The 18,563-nt window shown below is 39.5% G+C and overlaps 1 protein-coding gene across 1 annotated transcript in view; it reads left to right on the plus strand.

The window, feature by feature from the left end:
- Nucleotides 1-940: 940 nt before the first annotated feature.
- The window catches only part of CAAP1 (caspase activity and apoptosis inhibitor 1), a 51,392-nt gene continuing 33,769 nt past the window's right edge, over nt 941-18,563 (plus strand). The window contains exons 1-4 of the mRNA XM_024252792.3: nt 941-1,355; nt 6,250-6,450; nt 7,582-7,666; nt 8,879-8,954. Coding sequence (XP_024108560.1) covers nt 1,053-1,355; nt 6,250-6,450; nt 7,582-7,666; nt 8,879-8,954 — 665 coding nt within the window. The 5' untranslated portion in view covers nt 941-1,052. The remainder of the gene's footprint in view (nt 1,356-6,249; nt 6,451-7,581; nt 7,667-8,878; nt 8,955-18,563) is intronic.

The following is an 18,563-nucleotide window of genomic DNA, read 5'->3' on the forward strand; positions in this document are numbered from 1 at the left end:
ACATGTTATTAATTTTATGTATTTTTCCTATCTGTGAACAGAACACTCTCAATCCTTTCAGGTATGACTCCAACGAGTGTGATACTTAATGGAACTCCTGGGAACACAGTGGGCTCAGCCCCAGCATTTACCTTAGAAGGCCAATTTAAGAGTGGGGCCTGGGGGAAGACAGTTTTCCTAGGGCTGGAAGTATCCCTATTTATTAACCCTAGGCTGGTTTTAGGAACTTAAGTAGTTGTTGAATGACTGAGACAAACAGGAGACAAAGTGAAAAGAAGCCTCTTTAACTGCTTCTTACCCCAGGCAAAGGCACAGAATTACTACCACCCAGCTAGCTTTGCCCCAGGCTCTACCTTCTTCCCTCAGTGGCTAAAGGCCCCTGCTGAAACGACAAAGACCTTGGTTCACGTTTTAAGTGTTCTAGCTCCCTTGTCTTAAAATCTGCCTTCTGTTTAGATTACATCCACCCATAAAATCTCATAAAGCTTTGACCCATTCTCAATTTTCAAAAACGAACTCAAGCTCTTTACTTGTCCATGTCAGACTCTACGCAAGAAATACACAATTTGCCCAGGTGATGACGAAAATGATATGGAACAACTTTTCCCTAAGTTCTCTTTATTGTTATAGCCTTGTTAATATCTTAAGATTTGGAGGTAAACGGAAATGGAGAATCAGCAACTATACTTCAATCTTATTGTAAACAGACAAACACTAACAATAAAAAGTTTTGAAGTTAAAAGGACGTAAGTTCCACCTTCTATCCTTTGTAGAGGTATAAAAACAAAACAAAACAAACTCTGACTAGACAGGCCACCCGCTACACACTCAAAACGACCTCCGCAACTGGAGGAGGAAGCGCAACTGGTTCTGGCAGCGCCCCCCCCCCCCCGCCGCCACCCCGGCCCATAACGCTTCACCACGTTCTGTGCCACGGCCGGAAGTGACGCATAACCTGCGACGCCAGTGCCTGCCGCCCACGGCCGCAGGAGTCGGGCTTCGGTCGCACCAGAGACAGCGGACTTTCCTCCGATGGTTGCAGCAGAGGGATCATGACGGGGAAAAAGTCTTCCCGGGAGAAACGGCGCAAACGTAGCTGTCAAGAGGCGGCCGCAGCGCTCGCGGCCCCAGACATCGTACCAGCCTTGGCCAGCGGCAGCAGTGGAAGCACTAGCGGCTGCGGGAGCGCCGGGGGCTGCGGGAGCGTCAGCTGCTGTGGGAACGCCAATTTTAGTGGAAGTGTCACCGGCGGTGGGAGCGGCGGCAGCTGCTGGGGCGGGAGCAGTGTGGAGCGCAGCGAGCGCCGGAAGCGGAGGAGTACCGACTCTTCCAGCGTCTCGGGCTCCTTGCAGCAGGTGCGTGCGCGCCCCTCTGGCCGCTTCCTGGAGCTGCTGCTTTTTCGGAAGAAGTCGGGCTACCAGAGGGCTGGGGCGCCGGCTGGAGCTCGCTGCTAGCGCGGCGATGCCAAGGTCGTCTGTCCTTGAGGTTCATTTTCCTACTTAAGTCTTGGTGAGCCCCACACTCCCATCCATGTCTTGAATCTTGAACTTCAAGTTTCTGGATTTCCTGATCACGTTTTTTAAATTTATTTTTTAAACTCTTGGCTCCTTCCACTCCTAAGGTTTCAGTCTCCCAGAAGAATACGAGTTGGAAGCTAGCCTTCATTTCCCTTGAGAGCCAAACACTTCTCCTTTCGTCTTCACCTTTTCGTAGATATGGTTAACTCCACATTAGAGATAAGAAAATTGAGGCTCAAAGAAGTTAAACTTTACCCACGGTCACAGAGTTTGTTAATAGCTCCTAGGTTTGAATCCAAATATCTGACTACAAAAGCCATGTTCTTTGTACGCCACCAGTCTGCCAAGAGAACGCCGTTTTAAAAAAGTTCATAATTTGTTTGAAAACAAATGAATGAATATGTACTTTAAATTCATTCAACGAGGAAATAAAGGGAAAGCATCAAGTCCCTCTTCTTGCCCCTCCATTAGTATTTTGATACGCGGCCTCTTAATCACTCCTCGTAAGATACATGTTTTTAAGTTCCTACGCTTAAGCTGTATTGTGTTATTCCCGCTGTTGAGTACCTGCATTGTTGTGATAGGCTTCTTTATATACGTGGTTTGTTATTTTTAGTGACTGCCTGGTGTTTTATTTTATTTTTCTGATATTTAGGTGTGCAGGGTTTTTTGTATTGTTGTGACTACAATACGAACACCTTTATGTATGTATCTCCTACAAGAGTTATGTTGGGAGAGAGTCTGAGAACTGAAATTCCTGGGTCAAAGTTTATGCTATTAAAAACTTAGTGAATGCCACCAAATGCTTTCCAAATGAGACTTTACAGATCTATAGTCCAAACAGTACATATATGAGAATACCTATTTCTGAAATTCTTAACTAGCTGTTGACAACCATTTTTTAAAAGAATTGCCAGACTAATGGGTCAAATTAATATTGTGTCTTTTAATTTTTATTCTCCTGATTAGTGAGATTGAACATTTTAATATTTTTACTTGCCATTTGATTCCTTCTTATGTAATTTTCTGTACATATCATCCTGCTCATTTTTCTCTTTGGTGGAGTAGAAACAGTTTCTCTTTATGTAGAGATTTTATCAGGTGGTTTTCTGGCATTCTGTTGAGATGATCACATACTTTTTCTCCTTTAATCAGATAATGTAATTTATTAATAAGTTAGTTGATGTTGAACAGTCTTTGGAGTCTTGGGACAAGTTCTGTTTGGTTTGTTGAGTTTGTTGTACTTAGCTGGAATTCAGTATTTTTACTTTCATGTATATGTTTATTTTTTATTTATTTATTTATTTTTTTTGAGACGGAGTCTCTCTCTGTCGCCCAGGCCGGAGTGCAGTGGCGTAATCTCGGCTCACTGCAAGCTCCGCCTCCCGGGTTCAGGCCATTCCCCTGCCTCAGCCTCCCGAGTAGCTGGGACTACAGGCGCCTGCCACCACGCCCGGCTAATTTTTTGTATTTTCAGTAGAGACGGGGTTTCACCGTGTTAGCCAGGATGGTCTTGATCTCCTGACCTTATGATCCACCCGTCTCGGCCTCCCAAAGTGCTGGGATTACAGGCGTGAGCCACCGTGCCCGGCCGACTTTTATGTATATGTTTCTAAATTAGATCAGACTGTAGTTTTTATTTTTGTAATGGATTGAATTAGGAAGCTTTGTGTTTTTTTGGTGTGTTCCAGAATGGTTTATATTTTCTTCTCAAATATTTGTCAAAAGTATCTGGGTCTAGTGGAGTTTTTTAGAGTGATTTTTTAAGATACTCTTTAAAAAAATTATTTAATATAGATCTATTCAGGTTTCCCACCCCTTCTAGATTCAGTTTTGGATATCACCATTCTTATTTTAAATAGTTTCCTTTTTTTTTTCTTTTTTTGAGATAGGCTCTCACTGTGTCGCCCAGGCTGGAGTGCAGTGGCACCATCTCAGCCCACTGCAACCTCCGCCTGCCGGTTTCAAGTAATTGTCCTGGCTCAGTCTCCTGAGTAGCTGGGATTACAGGTGCCCGCCACCATGGCCAGCTAATTTTTGTATTTTTAATAGAGGTGAGGTTTCACCATGTTGGTCAGGCTGGTTTCCAACTCCTGACCTCAGGTGATCCACCCGTCTCAGCCTCCCAAAGTGCTGGGATTACAGGCGTGAGCCACCGCGCCTGGCCAGTTTCCCTAGTTCTAACACTCCGTTATGATGGGGAGACCAAAAACATTGGTCAATTGAATATTGAAAACATTTGCATACAGAACTAAACCCATCTTCTCATGAAAAATTAGTGTATTTGTGAAGAAAAGGTCATTGCATATTAGGCATGTAGATAACATTTCAAACTTTAGAGAGTGCCATTATATCTGTTGTGTATTGAGTTTCCTTTTTTTTTTTGAGACAGAGTCTCGCTCTGTCTCCCAGGCTGGAGTGCAGTGGCGTGATCTCGGCTAACTGCACGCGCCGCCTCCTGGGTTCACGCCATTCTCCTGCCTCAGCCTTCCGAGTAGCTGGGACAACAGGCCCCCGCCACAACGCCCAGTTAATGTTTTTGTATTTTTAGTAGAGACGGGGTTTCACCATGTTAGCTAGGATAGTCTAGATCTCCTGACCTTGTTATCCGCCCGCCTTAGCCTCCCACCTCGGCCTCCCAAAGTGCTGGGATTACAGCTGTGAGCCACCCTGCCAGGCCGAGTTCCCTATTTTCTTGGGAAGAACTTTATTGAAATATAGTTGACATACTGTACAATTCACCCATTTCACATGTATAGTTAAGTGATTTTGTATATATTCAGAGTTGTACAACCGTCACTACAGTCAGTTTTTGTTTTTGTTTTTTTGAGATAGAGTTTCCCTCTTGTTGCCCAGGCTGGAGTGCAGTGGCGAGATCTCGGCTTACTGCAACCTCCGTCTCCTGGGTTCAAGCAATTCTTCTGCCTCAGCCTCCCGAGTAGCTGGGAATACAGGCACCCGCCTCCACACCCGGCTAATTTTTCTATTTTTTATTAGAGACGGGGTTTCACCATGTTGGCCAGGCTGGTCTCGAACAGCTGACCTCAGGTCATCCGCTCGCCTCGGCCTCCCGAAGTGTTGGGATTACAGGCGTGAGCCACCGCGCCCAGCCTAGTTAGTTTTAAAATATTTTCATCACTCCAGAAAGCAACCTTATGTGTAACTTTTAGCTTGTATAATATGTGGTGTTTTGTGTCTGGCATCTTTTACTTAGCATAATGTTTTTAAGATTCATCCATGTTGTAGCACATAGGGTTCATTCCTTTGTATCACAGAGATTCATGCTTTTTTATGGTTACTATACCACATTTTGTTTTGTTTTTGTATAGCTGTACATATGTACCACATATGTATAGATACCGCTATACAACATTTCATTTTTCCATTTATCACTTGATGGACATTTGTGTTGTTTCTGCCTTTTGGCTATATGAATAATGCTGTTAAGAACAAGTACAAGTTTTTGTGTAGACGTATCATTACATTTCTCTTGGGTATATATCTAGCAATGGAATTGCTGGGTCATATGGTAACTTTTTGAGGGACTGCCAAATTAGCTTCCAAAGTAGCTGCACAATTTTATATTCCTGCTAACAGTGTATGAGGATTCCAGTTTCTCTACATTATTACATTGTAAACTGTTAGAACAAGTGCTGATTCTTTTACTTTTTCAGTCTAATTATCATAGTATTCATTAAAATTGACCCATTTTAAAACTGCTTTGTAAACAACTATCTGACCTCTGTGGTCAGGGAAGATTTTCCAGAGGAAATGACTGTTGAATTGTCTGAAGTATCTGAATTTGTTAATCTTGTGAATATAGTGTGATAGAGAAAGGAGGGAGGAAAGACTGTCATAGGAAAATGGTATGCAAAAGCCCCGCTTGTATGAGATGAAGGAAGGAGAATAGGTTATAGTCGAGTAATTCAAAGAAGATTGTGTCCTAAACACAAAGAATGAGCATGAAGGCCAGGTAGGCCATATTACCTTAGGAGCAATGGGAATTCACTGAAGAGTTTTAAACAAGAAGGATAAGTACGTATACATTTTATAAAATCCATTCTGCTAACAGTGTACAAAACAAAGAGACCTCAGATTAGATGCAGGGAGTCCTGTTAAATGGCTGTTGGTGTAACCCAGGCAAAAAATTGTGGTTGTTTGGAACAGAATTATGGCAGTAGATTTGGAGAGACTGGATAGAGTTGGGAGACAGAAAGTAAAATGGACAGAAATATCTTAAATTACTGAAATTACTTGGTTACTTTGATTATGATTATAGAGTTTTAAAAATGATGATAGCTCCTGGTAAGTATGTTACTTTTCTGTATAATATTTGTGATTTGTAACATCTTTACTTCCGTTTATTTATATGAATTTAAGTACAGTGATAATGCATACATAGAGCTTTTGGGTGAATGGCCTTTTAGGGGAAAATCCTAATTCTTCAGAAGTCTAAAACTTTAAGAAATTATTCAATATTTACTGTACTTTTGTTTGTGTATCCTAAATATCTCTTCCCTTTATAGCTACTCCTTGAGTTAATTGCAGTGTGGAGAGGCAAATCAAATAATATTAAACAAATATTCTCTCCTATGGTTTTGATAAATAATTATGCAAAGAATTTGGGAATTTTTGATGAAGAATTTATTAAATGAAAACGTATGATGTCATGTACGTATTCTTTATATTTTAAGTAGTATTGTTTAATGGTTCTTTATTCTTTTAACTTTAGGAAACTAAATATATTTTGCCAACTTTGGAAAAAGAATTATTCTTGGCAGAGCACAGTGACCTTGAAGAAGGTGGACTGGACCTGACTGTGTCATTGAAACCAGTTAGTTTCTACATATCAGACAAAAAAGAAATGCTTCAGCAGTGCTTCTGTATTATAGGAGAGAAAAAGTTACAGAAGATGCTTCCTGATGTGTTAAAGGTACTTCATGACACATCAGACTAGATACATATGTAGAAATACAGCCTTCTTTGTAGCAATTTTTTGTTTTACTTAATGCAGTTTTGTTTGTTTGTTTGTTTGTTTTTTTGAGATGGAGTCTTGCTCTGTCGCCCAGGCTGGAGTGCAGTGGCGTGATCTTGGCTCACTGCAAACTCCGCCTCTCGGGTTCAAGCAATTCTCTTGCCTCAGCCTCCTGAGTAGCTGGGACTACAGGCATGAACCACCATGCCCGGCTAATTTTTGGATTTTTAAGAGACGGGGTTTCGCCGTGTTGGCCAGGCTGGTCTCGAACTCCTGACCTCGTGATCCGCCCACCTTGGCCTCCCAAGGTGTTGGAATTACAGGTGTGAGCCACTGTGCCTGGCCTTAATGCAGTTTTTAATTGGGTGTTTACATCTAAAATAAGCTACTTGAAAAGATTTTGTAAAATAGAGAACCATAATATATTTGGTTCTTGGAGCCTTGTATATTTAAAAATTTGCCAAGAAAAAATGTTTAGGCAAGAAATGTGTTGACCCTGTAGAGATAATTCTGTTAAATGCAGGGAATGATAGTAACTAAATTGGACATAAAATCTTTGTGGTGCTTTAAGAAATAATGTCACAATATGCTGCTGTGTAACAACAAACAGCAATGGTTAATAATAAGCTTATATTTCATTAGATTCACAAGTATTTTTTTTATTTTTGAAAATTATTTAGGAAAATATTTGTTGTTCTAATTTTACAGTTGTAGAAATTGGCCTTGGACACTCAAGTTAAGCCCGAGATCATATATCTAAAGATACAAGACTTGAATATTTAAACTTTTAGAATAATTACTTAACATAAATAGACTGCTTAAGAATAGCTGGGAAACTGACTCACTCTTTAGTTTGTTCTTTGATAGTAAATACAGCTTTATGCATTCCCATCAAATATACAGTGTTCGCATATTAACTGGCAGTTTTTCAGATTTCATCCCGGGAAAAGATGTATGTGAATCTACTTGAGGCTTTAATTTATTTTATTGTAAGATTTTGCCAACTTAAATTTTTATGATTGAAATTTTCCAGTTTACATTGGGGCTGTGTTACATAAATGCATTATTTTAAAATGTCATTTCCTTTAGAACTGTTCAATAGAAGAAATTAAAAAACTATGCCAGGAACAGTTAGAGCTCCTGTCTGAAAAAAAAATTTTGAAGATTCTTGAGGGTAAGAATACATATTTTTACATTCTGGCAACTTCTTAGTTAATACTATATTCAGCATAAATCCTGAGGTATTCTTTCTCCTACTTGGATATTTAATTTCATTATTGGGTTATTGTTGAAGAGTATTTTTACTTCTATTTGTACTAAAAAATATAGTTTACATATCAGAAAAGCATTTCAAGAATGGACAATGTATCGTTTTTCCAGGTGAAGTGTATATAGGTAAAAGAGTATAACTAATAAAATGAAATAAAAAATGTTTACCAAAAATCTGTAAAAAAATTAATTATTGGAAAGGCAAAGATTTCCCTTAAAGTCTTTTTAATTTTCTGCTTTAGATTTTTTATAGTGTTTAGTCACCTATTGCGTATTGTTTACTCTCTAATAAGACCCAGATATAGAGTTAGAATACTTCCATGCAATTTACCAATATTTGTTTGTCTGCCTGTAGTATGACTACTCTTGGTGATACTCACACCTCTAGAATTTTGGATTATCAGGCATGGTTTTTTTTTTTCTTTTGGAACTTTGCAAGGATTTTAGCTTTAACATGACAGAAGAAACAAGAATTGGAGCCTTTCAGTTTCCAGAGATAGCTTCATTTTTAAATGTAAAATTGATGGCATTTGGTAACTCTGTAAATATATACATATGTACATAGTGTGTAAGTGTATATACACACATTCTTGTCTGTATGCATTTATATAATAGATGAAAAGAAGGCAATGAGGCCGGGCGCGATGGCTCACGCCTGTAATCCCAGCACTTTGGGAGGCTGAGGCGGGCGGATCACAAGGTCAGGAGTTCGAGACCAGTCTGGCCAACATAGCGAAACCCCGTCTCTACTAAAAATACAAAAATTAGCCAGGCGTGGTGGCGGGCGCCTGTAGTCCCAGCTGCTCGGGAGGCTGAGGCAGGAGAATTGCTAGAACCCGGGAGGTGGAGGTTGCAGTGAGCCGAGGTTGCGCCACTGCACACCAGCCGGGGTGACAGTGTGAGACTCCGTCTAAAAAAAAAAAAAAAAGCAATGAGAAATTCCTAATAAGGCATTGAAAAAATTATTTTAAATACAAGCAATTAAAAATTTAAATTTTGACACAGTATAAAGTTCTTTAATCTGCATCACTTTTAAAGATTATACTTTTTAATGTAATGATTGCATCATTTTAATGTTTTTATAAGTGTGCTCTCAATAGTTTCTTTCATTTATAAGGTGACAATGGAATGGACTCTGATATGGAAGAGGAAGCAGATGATGGTTCTAAGATGGGATCTGATTTAGTCAGTCAGTAAGTTTAAAAACTTTCATTTTTATTTCAGAATTTCTTTGTTATTCCTTTGGTGATTTCTTACGTCAAAGATATGATTGTTTTTTGGTGTTTTATTTATAAAATCATTCAATGGTATAGAAAGATTGATTTGTCTACTTGTAATGATTGGTCCTTTTGGTATATGTGAGGATGGAGTTAACTACTTTCAGGATTAAGATGATTTTTTAAAACTACTCCACATAGATATAGAACAATAGCAGTGCCAGCCTGAAGCAGAATCACTCCCATTTTGATTTTGAATACACTATTCACAATCCTCACTATTTATTTATTAAGCACTTACTCTACCAGGTACTATATTAAACAGCATTGAACACTTGATCTCATTAAATTAATCTATGTATTTATTAATATTAGGCAATCATAGCCTCATTTTACAGAAGAGATAGTTATGTTCATGTAAGTCTACATATTTTACCTATAAATATATATTATTTGACTGTTGGGATGATATAAAAAATACCTGAAGTTTTGAGATGCTGACTAATCAAGAAGCTACATGCTAATTATTAGTTTTTTCTTCATTAGTGTACATCAAAGTTTCACCTTTTAATTTGAGCATCTATTGATGCTATTTGCTTAAAACGATTAACTATTTTGGTAGTTTCCAAAGAATGACTTGTTCTTTGCAAAGCTTAGCATTTTTCCTGAAGAATATAAGAGATTTGTGCTAGATGAGAAAAAGATAAAGTATAAAAGAAAAATAAATACTTGTGTCACAGGCAGTAGTACACATAAGAAGAGGTTACCAGGGGCAGTAGCATACAGAAGTACATAGTTAACCAGAAATACAGAATTTTTTCATTTCTAAAAGAATGCTGTTGGTTAGGAGTGTTGTAGGGTAATTTATATGAAAACACTGAGTAGAAAATGTACACATTTTTAATGTCTTACTATTGGCGTTCCTGCAAAATACTTAGCTTTAAATCATTTATGTAGTATACTAATTTAGTTCCACTAGTTTAAGCATTTACAAGGCCTGTTAACTTTTTAATATTTTAAAGTTTCTTAAATTATCTAAATTAATCACTTTGTTTCTTTTTAAAAAAATTTCTTTGCCTCAGTCCCCACGTTGATCAACTTTTGTTTCTTGATGCTACTTACAGAGAATCTTGAATTGAGTTTTTGCTTGATTATATTTGTTATCCCTTTTTAAAAATCTATTATTTTTTTCCAGTTTTTGAGGTGCCATTAGGCTTAGTGCTTTGCTTCTTCATACCTGAGCATTAGTGTTACCTTTTCAACTGTTAGAAGCCATTTAATGATGTATTAGTCTGTTTTTATGTTGCTGATAAAGACATACCCAAGACTGGGTAATTTATAAAGAAAAAGAGATTTAATGGATTCATAGTTCCACATAACTGGGGATGCCTCACAATCATGGTGGAAGGTGAAAGGTGCTTCATACATGGCGGCAGCAAGAGAGAATGAGGGAACCAAGTGAAAGATCTGATGGTTTTAAAACCACCGCCATGATTCAGTTATCTCCCACTGTTTCCCTTCCACAACATGTAAGAATTACGGGAGCTGTAATTCCAGATGAGATTTGGGTGGAGACACAGCCAAACCGTATCATTCTGCCCCGGCCTCTCCCAAATCTCATGTCCTCACATTTGAAAACCAATCGTGCCTTTCCAACAGTCCCCCAAAGTCTTAACTCATTTCAGCATTAACTCAAAAGTCTACAGTCCAAAGGGTCATCTGAGACAAGGCAAGTCCCTTCTGCCTATGAGCCTGTAAAATCAAAAGCAAGTTAGTTACTTCCTAGATATAATGGGGATACAGGCATTGGATAAATACACCCCTTCCAAATGGGAGAAATTGGCCAAAATGAAGGGGCTACAGGCCCCATGCAAGTCTGAAATCCAGCGAGGCAGTCAAATTTTAAAGTTCCAAAATGATCTCTTTTGACTCCATGTCTCACATCCAGATCACACTGATGCAAATGGTAGGTTTCCATGGTCTTGGAAAGCTCTGCCTCTGTGGCTTTGCAGGGTACAGCCTCCCTCCTAGCTGCTTTCACATGCTGGTGTTGAGTGTCTGAGGCTTTTCCAGGTGCATGGTGCAAGTTGTCAGTGAATATACCATTCTGAGGTCTGGAGGACGGTGGCCCTCTTCTCACAGCTCCACTAAGGAGTGCCCCAATGAAGACTGTGTGTGGAGGCTTCAACCCCACATTTCCCTTCTGCACTGCCCTAGCAGAGGTTCTCTATGAGAGCCCCGCCCTTGCAGCTAACTTCTGCCTGGACATGTAGGTGTTTCCATACATCCTCTGAAATCTAGGTGGAGATTCCCAAACCTCCTGCAGGTGCACAGTTCTTGACTTCTGTGCACTTGCAGGCTCAACACCACATGTAAGCTGCCAAGGCTTGGGGCTTGTGCCCTCTGAAGCACCAAGTCCCTAGGGTGCACATAGCAGGGGAGCCCTGAGCCTGGCCCATGAAACCATTTTTCCCTCCTAGGCCTCCAGGCCTGTGATGGGAGGGGCTGCCATGAAGACCTCTGACATTTTCCCCATTGTCTTGGCGATTAACATTGGGCTACTCGTTACTTATGCAAATTTCTGCAGCCTGCTTGATTTTCTCCTCAGAAAATGGGTTTTTCTTTTCTGTGGCATTGGCAGGCTGCAAATTTTCTGAACTTTTACACTCTGTTTCCCTTTTAAAACTGAATGCTTTTAATAATACCCACATACCTCTTGAATGCTTTGCTGCTTAGAAATTTCTTCCACCAGATACCCTAAATCATCTCCCTCAAGTTCAAAGTTCCACAAATCTCTAGCTCAAGGGCAAAATGCTGCCAGTCTCTGCTAAAATATAGCAAGAGTCACCTTTACTCCAGTTCCCAACAAGTTTCTCATCTCCGTCTGAAACCACCACACCCTGGATTTCCTTGTCCATATCATTATCAGCATTTGGTCAAAGCCATTCAACAAGTCTCTAGGAAGTTCCAGACTTTCCCACATTTTCCTGTCTTCTGGGCCCTCCAAATTGTTCTGACCTCTGCCTGTTACCCAGTTCCAAAGTCACTTTCACATTTTCGTGTATTTGTACAGCAGTGCCCCACTCTACTGGTACCAATTTACTGTATTAGTCTGTTTTCACACTGCTAGTAAAGACATACCTGAGACTGGGTGATTTATTAGGAAAAAGAGGTTTACTGGACTCACAGTTCCATATGGCTGGGGAGGCCTCACAGTCATGGTGGAAGGCAAAAAGCACTTCTTATATGGTGGCAGCAAGAGAGAATGAGGGAACCAAGCAAAAGGGGTTTCCCCTTATAAAACCATCAGATCTTGTGAAACTTACTACCACCAGAAGAGTATGTAAGAAACTGCCCCCATGATTCAATTATCTCCCACCAGGTTCCTTCTACAATATGTGGGAATTATGGGAACTACAATTCAAGTTGAAACTTGGGTGGGGACACAGCAAAACTATATCAAATGGATAGCCAATTATAGTAGCTATTTAACTTTTTATAACGATTACAACAACGGCTGTGCATGGTGGTTCACACCTGTAATCCCAGCACTTTGTGAGTACAGGTTGAGAGGATCACCTGAGGCTGGGAGTTTGAGACCAGCCTGGGCAACATAGTGAGACCCTGTCTCTACAAAAAATTAAATCAGATGGGGTCTTGCTATGTTACCCAGGTTGATGTTGAATTCCTGGCCTCAAACTGTCCTCCCACCTCAGCATCCCAAAGCATGGGTGACTCAATTTTGATTTTTAGTCAACGTTTTTTCTAAAGTTATGGAATAGGATTTAAGGTTTAAAGATGAAAGAGAGGGCTTGGCACACTTGCTTATGCCTGTAATCCCAGCATTTTGGAAGGTCAGGGTGGGTGGATCACTTGAGGTCAGGAGTTTGAGACCAGCCTGGCCAACATGATGAAACCCAGTCTCCAATAAAAATAACAAAAATTAGCCAGGCATGGTGATGCATGCCTATAATCCCAGCTACTTGGGAGGCTGAGGCGGGAGAGTCACTTGAACCCGGGAAATGGAGGTTGCAGTGAGCCAGGATCCCGCAACTGAACTCCTCGGTGACAGAGCAAAACTCCATCTCAAAAAATAAAGAAAGATGACAGGTTTTCACAACTTCTGCTGTACTGCTGACCCACTGTGACTCTCCAAGGCTGGTGCCATCTCTAGCTCACTGAACTCTAGGTGAAGGAAAAGGGGACTAAGTAAGGAGGTTGCTATATGATGGCTCCTACAAAGCAGACTGCTTACACATTAACTGGTGGTAAAGCATCCAGGAAGCAACTGACTACAAAGGCTGCTTACAAGAGTGCACCCTCTCCTGGAGTGGTGAAGAAACCTCATTGTTACAGGCCTGTTACTGTGGCACTCCATGAAATCAGTTGTTTCTGGAAGTCCACTGAACTTCTGAATCACACACTCTTCCCTTCCACGGTCTGGCTTGAGAAATTGCTCAGGACTTCAGATCAGACCAGTGCGTCCAGAGCGCAGCTATTGGTGCTTTGCGGGAGGCAAGTGAGGCCTATCTGGTTGGCCTTTTTGAAGACACCAACCTGTGTGCTGTCCATGCCAAATGTATAACAATTATGCCAAAAGACACCCAGTGAGTGTGGAGAACATCCTTTTAAGAAACCACTGTGATGGGAAACATTTCATTCTCTAAAAGAGAACCCCCCCCCCGCCAGATTTTTTTCCTGTTATTGGTAGTTTTGAGCTTATTTTTTTGCCATAGAGTCAAAAGATACCTGTATTAGTCAGGGTTCTCTAGAGGGACAGAACTAATAGGATATATGTATATGTGAAAGGGAGTTTATTAAGGAGAACTGAGTCACACGATCACAAGGTAAAGTCCCACGACAGGCCGTCTGCAGGTTGAGGAGCAGGGAAGCCAGTGGTGGATCAGTCCAAGTCCCAAAACCTCAAAAGTAGGGAAGCCGACAGTGCAGCCCTCAGTCTGGGGCTAAAGGCCGAGAGCCCCTGGCAAACACTGGCGTAAGTCCAAGAGTCTAAAAACTGAAGAACCTGGAGTCTGATGTTCAAGGGCATCCAGCATGGGAGAAAGATGAAGGCTGGAAGACTCAGCAAGTCTACTCTTACATCTTTTCCTGCCTGCTTTATTCTAGCTGTGCTGGCAGCTGATTAGATGGTGCCCACCGATTGAGGGTGGGCCTGCCTCTCCCAGTCCACTGACTCAAATGTTAATCTCCTTTGGCAACACCCTCACAGACATACCCAAGAACAATACTTTGCATCCTTCAATCCAATCAAGTTGACACTTAATATTAACCATCACGGTACCTAAGTATATGATTGTTAGTGAAAAAATAGGGGATAGAAATCAATTATTTCCAGTTTTTCCATTTTTATTTTTGTGTGAATTTTTAACATAAATTCAGGGACATAAAGCATTAATGCAAGTCAGAATATTTCAGTGAACAAGTTTCAGTGGTTCAACTTTATAATTATAAATAAATCTGTTAAAATTTTCTGGAAAAAAATGACATCATAAACAGCGGTTTTGCCCTTCTTAGAATTTACTACAAAGCAACAACAAAAATAAACAGAAATAGAAATTATCTTGGATGAAATTAGGAGATATCCTTAACTTCAAATCACTTTGAGGAGCTATTCTTAAATGCAGTGATTTTCAAGTAATGTCATGGAAAGATACCTGTGGAAAACTTCCGTCTATACAGATCTCAAAGATTCAGTGTACATTTCTCCAAAGTCAGAGGAAGAGATTCAGGGAAGAAGGAAACTTGAATGTTGCTCCTTTTTTCTTTGACTAGTAAGCAGGTAGTGTTATCTGTTTCTCCAAAGTAAGATGGATGTTGGTTGCAGGTAAGATATTGGCTCTTTGGGAATCTTGGCAAAGATAATGACTACAAAGTGTTTACTTTGGGCTAGATAGATACTTATTGATTTGCATTGAAGATCCTAGAGGAAAGTGTTGGATTTTTTTTTTTTTTTAAGACAGTGTCTCACTCTGTCCCCCAAGCTGGAGTACAGTGTGCAGTCTTGGCTCACTGAAACCTCTGTCTCCCATGCTCAAGCGATCCTCCCACCTTGGCCTCCCAAACTGCTGGGACTAGAGGCTTAAGCCACCACGCCGGGCCAAAGTGGTGGAACTTGGTTTACTGACGTCTGAGAACTCCTGTGGGGAAGTGGAGGAAGATGGGGAATGGGAAGGGGAAAGTTAACATATATCTTGGCGTGAATATGCCTGGTTTCTTTCATTTTATAAGTTGAAGATAGAATTGAATGGGCCAGCTGTTTCCTGTCTCTGAGTCTGGGAGAACCTGAAAAAACTGGGGAGTAGATATCTCAAAGTATAGTGGTTTACTTCTTCATTGTGGATCTGTGGAGGGAGAGACTGCTTTGCTTTCTGCCAGTTTTGGAGTAGCTACTAAACCTGAGCCCCAAGGAATTGACCGTGACATACATAAACACATGCATGAATACATATGTAACATCTTTAAGGATCTTGATATCTAGAGAGAAGATTACTTGAAAGAAACAAAGCACATTCCAAGCTAAATTAAGCTGTTAGAGGAATGAACAATTGCAGGGAATAAAATGAGCTCTTATGGAAAATCAAGTGCAGCATGAAGAATTATTCTTGGGCTGAAAAATATGATTTTTTAAACTAAATTCTGTAAGTTAATCAGAATAGGGAATCGTTACCATTAAGTCCCAAATTAGATCCCTGAAAGAATGGATTCACAAAGCAAAAATATAAAAGATGGAAATCATAAGAGAAAATAATCGAGTTAAGTTAGAAGGCTTTATCATCCTCATTTATAATAAGTAGGAATCCTAGAAAGAGAAAATGAAACAGAAAGGAGAGGTAAAATACTAAATCATTAAGAAATTATTAAATAATAATTTGATAATATAGGAAATTTTTCCTGTGTAATAAATATAGGAAAATATAACAAATATAGGAAATATATTTAATAAATACAGGAAAATTTTTCTGACCTGAAAAACAAATTTAAGTCTTCAAATTGAAAGTGCTCACTGAGTTCTAGGCAGGATTGCAGGGAAAAAATAACATGGAAGCAGATTTTTTCTTTATAAAGTGAAAAATTTAGCAGCCTTCCAGTTGACAGAACATATCAAAGAAGGAAAAGGATCAGATTTTTCATCCACAACACCAGAAACTGTAATAAGATAATAGAGTAACATGTTCATACAACTGAAATTGAACCCTTGCTTCTATACTTGGTCAAGATACCATTCATTTGTTGGGTGAAAGAAGGATGCAGATAGGCAGGAATGTAGAGATGATATATGCATGTACTCATCTGAGGAAAATACAGTCATGTGACACTTAATAATGAGGAATTGCACTGAGAGACGTGTAGTTAGGTGATTTGTTGTTGTGCAAACGTCATAGAGTACACTTATACAAACCTAGATGTTACAGGTTCAGTATCCTTTATTGGAAATGCTTGCGGCCAGAAGTGTTTTGGATTTCAGATTTTTTTTCAGATTTTGGAATATTTGCATATACATACTGATATCTTGGGGATGGACCCAAGTCTAAACATTAAATTCATTTATGTTTCATATACATCTTGATACATATAGCCTGAAGGTAATTTTATGCAATATTTATTTATTAAACAAATTTTTTTAGTGGTAGGTCTTGCTCTTTTGCCCATGCCGGAGTACAGGTACAGCCATAGCTCACTGTAGCCTCAAACTCCTGGGCTCAAGTGATCCGCCTCAGCTTCCCAAGCAGCTGGGACTATAGGCCTGTGTTACCATCCCTGGCTTACTTTTAAATTTTTTGTAGAGACAGGGTCTCACTATGTTGCCCAGGCTGGTCTTGAACTCCCAGCCTCAAGTGATCTTCCCACCTTGGACTCCCAAAGTGCTAGGATTACAGACATGAGCCACTGCACCTAGCCAATTTTATAAAATTAAAGTATTAAACTTCTATGCACCTGCCACAAGAGGTCAGGTGTGGAATTTCCCACTTGTGGCATTATGTTGGTGCTCAAAAAATTTCATGTTTTGGAGCATTTTGGATTTCGGATCAGATTAGGGATGCTTAAACTATAGCCTGCTACATACCTAGGCCATATGATATAGCCTGTTATTCCTAGGCTCCAAACCTGTACAGCATGTTATTGTAGTGAATACTGTAGACAATTGTGGTACAGTGGTATTTATGTATCCAAATATTATCTAAACATAGAAAATGTTTAGATAAATGATACACCTGTACAGGGCACTTACCAATATAGAAGCATGACCATTTATATAGAAAGTTTTAAGGAATCTCAAAAAAAAAAAAAACCCTTCTAGAATGCATATATGATAGAATAATGACCTCCCCCTCACCCAAGAGATATCCAGATTTTAATTCCCAGAATCTGTGAATATGTACTTTCAAAAGACAAAGGAGACTTTGCTGATGTAATTAATTAAGTTAAGGATCTTGAGATGGGAAGACTATTCTGGATTATCAAGGTGAGACCAGTATAATCATGAGGATCCTTATAAGAGGGAGATAAGACAGTTAAAATCAAGAGTTGCTGGAAGCAGAGATTAAAATGATGTGCTTGGTAGATGGAGGAAGGATCCACAAGCCAGGGAATATAGGCTGCCTTTTAGAAGCTGGAAAAGACAGGATGGAAGTAGATTTTTCCCTGGATCCTCTGCAAGAAATGCAGTATTACCTACAACTTGATTCTAGTTCTTAAGACTTATTTTGGACTTACAACCTTCAGAACTGTATGAGGATAAATATATGGTCTTTTAAGCCACTAAACTTGTGATAGTATGTTAGAGTGGCAATAGAAAACTAATAAAATGTACTTGATTAAAACCTGGACAATAAGCCAAAGTTATAGATTGGTTGCCTAGAGCAATAGGGTCATTTTCTGTGACCTAAGCAATGTTTTAAAATTTTTGAAATTGTTTCCAACATTCCAAATGAGATCACACCACAATCTGGATTTCTTAGTTGCTTGAAAAAAAATCAGATCAAGCAACTTTCCTGGGCATGCAAAAAATTAGAGCTGAGCGCTGCAGTTCTTTATATGACATTGTATTTCAGTGCACTACCTAGTACTTCATTTGCTTGAATGTTTAATATACAAAATGTTTATAAAATGAGACTCTGATTGAAGGGGAAAATACATAAAGACAAAGGTTGGCTTTAGAAACAATTATATCAGTTTGTCAGCTTCTTATCAACTGAGACATACAGCTTTTTTAATGAAGAAAAATAATTTCAAATATGTCTAGATTAAAGCAATCTGTGTTATTAAAATACATGAAAAAATTTGATGTTTTCTTTTAGTAGGCGACCTATGCTCTTTTATTATAGTGCTTTTTGTTTTTGTTTTTTGAGACAGGGTCTCACTCTGTTGCCCAGTTTTGAGACAGGGTCTCACTCTGTTGCCCAGTCTGGAGTGCAGTGGTGTGATCTCAGCTTATTGCAACCTGCACCTCCCAGATTCAAGCAATTCTCCCACCTTAGCCTTCCAAGTATCTGGGATTACAGGTGCATGCTACCACGCCTGGCTAATTTTTGTATTTTTTAGTAGAGTTGGGGTTTCAACATG

Source organism: Pongo abelii, chromosome 13 (assembly GCF_028885655.2).
Source record: "Pongo abelii isolate AG06213 chromosome 13, NHGRI_mPonAbe1-v2.0_pri, whole genome shotgun sequence".
Lineage (NCBI taxonomy): Eukaryota > Metazoa > Chordata > Mammalia > Primates > Hominidae > Pongo > Pongo abelii.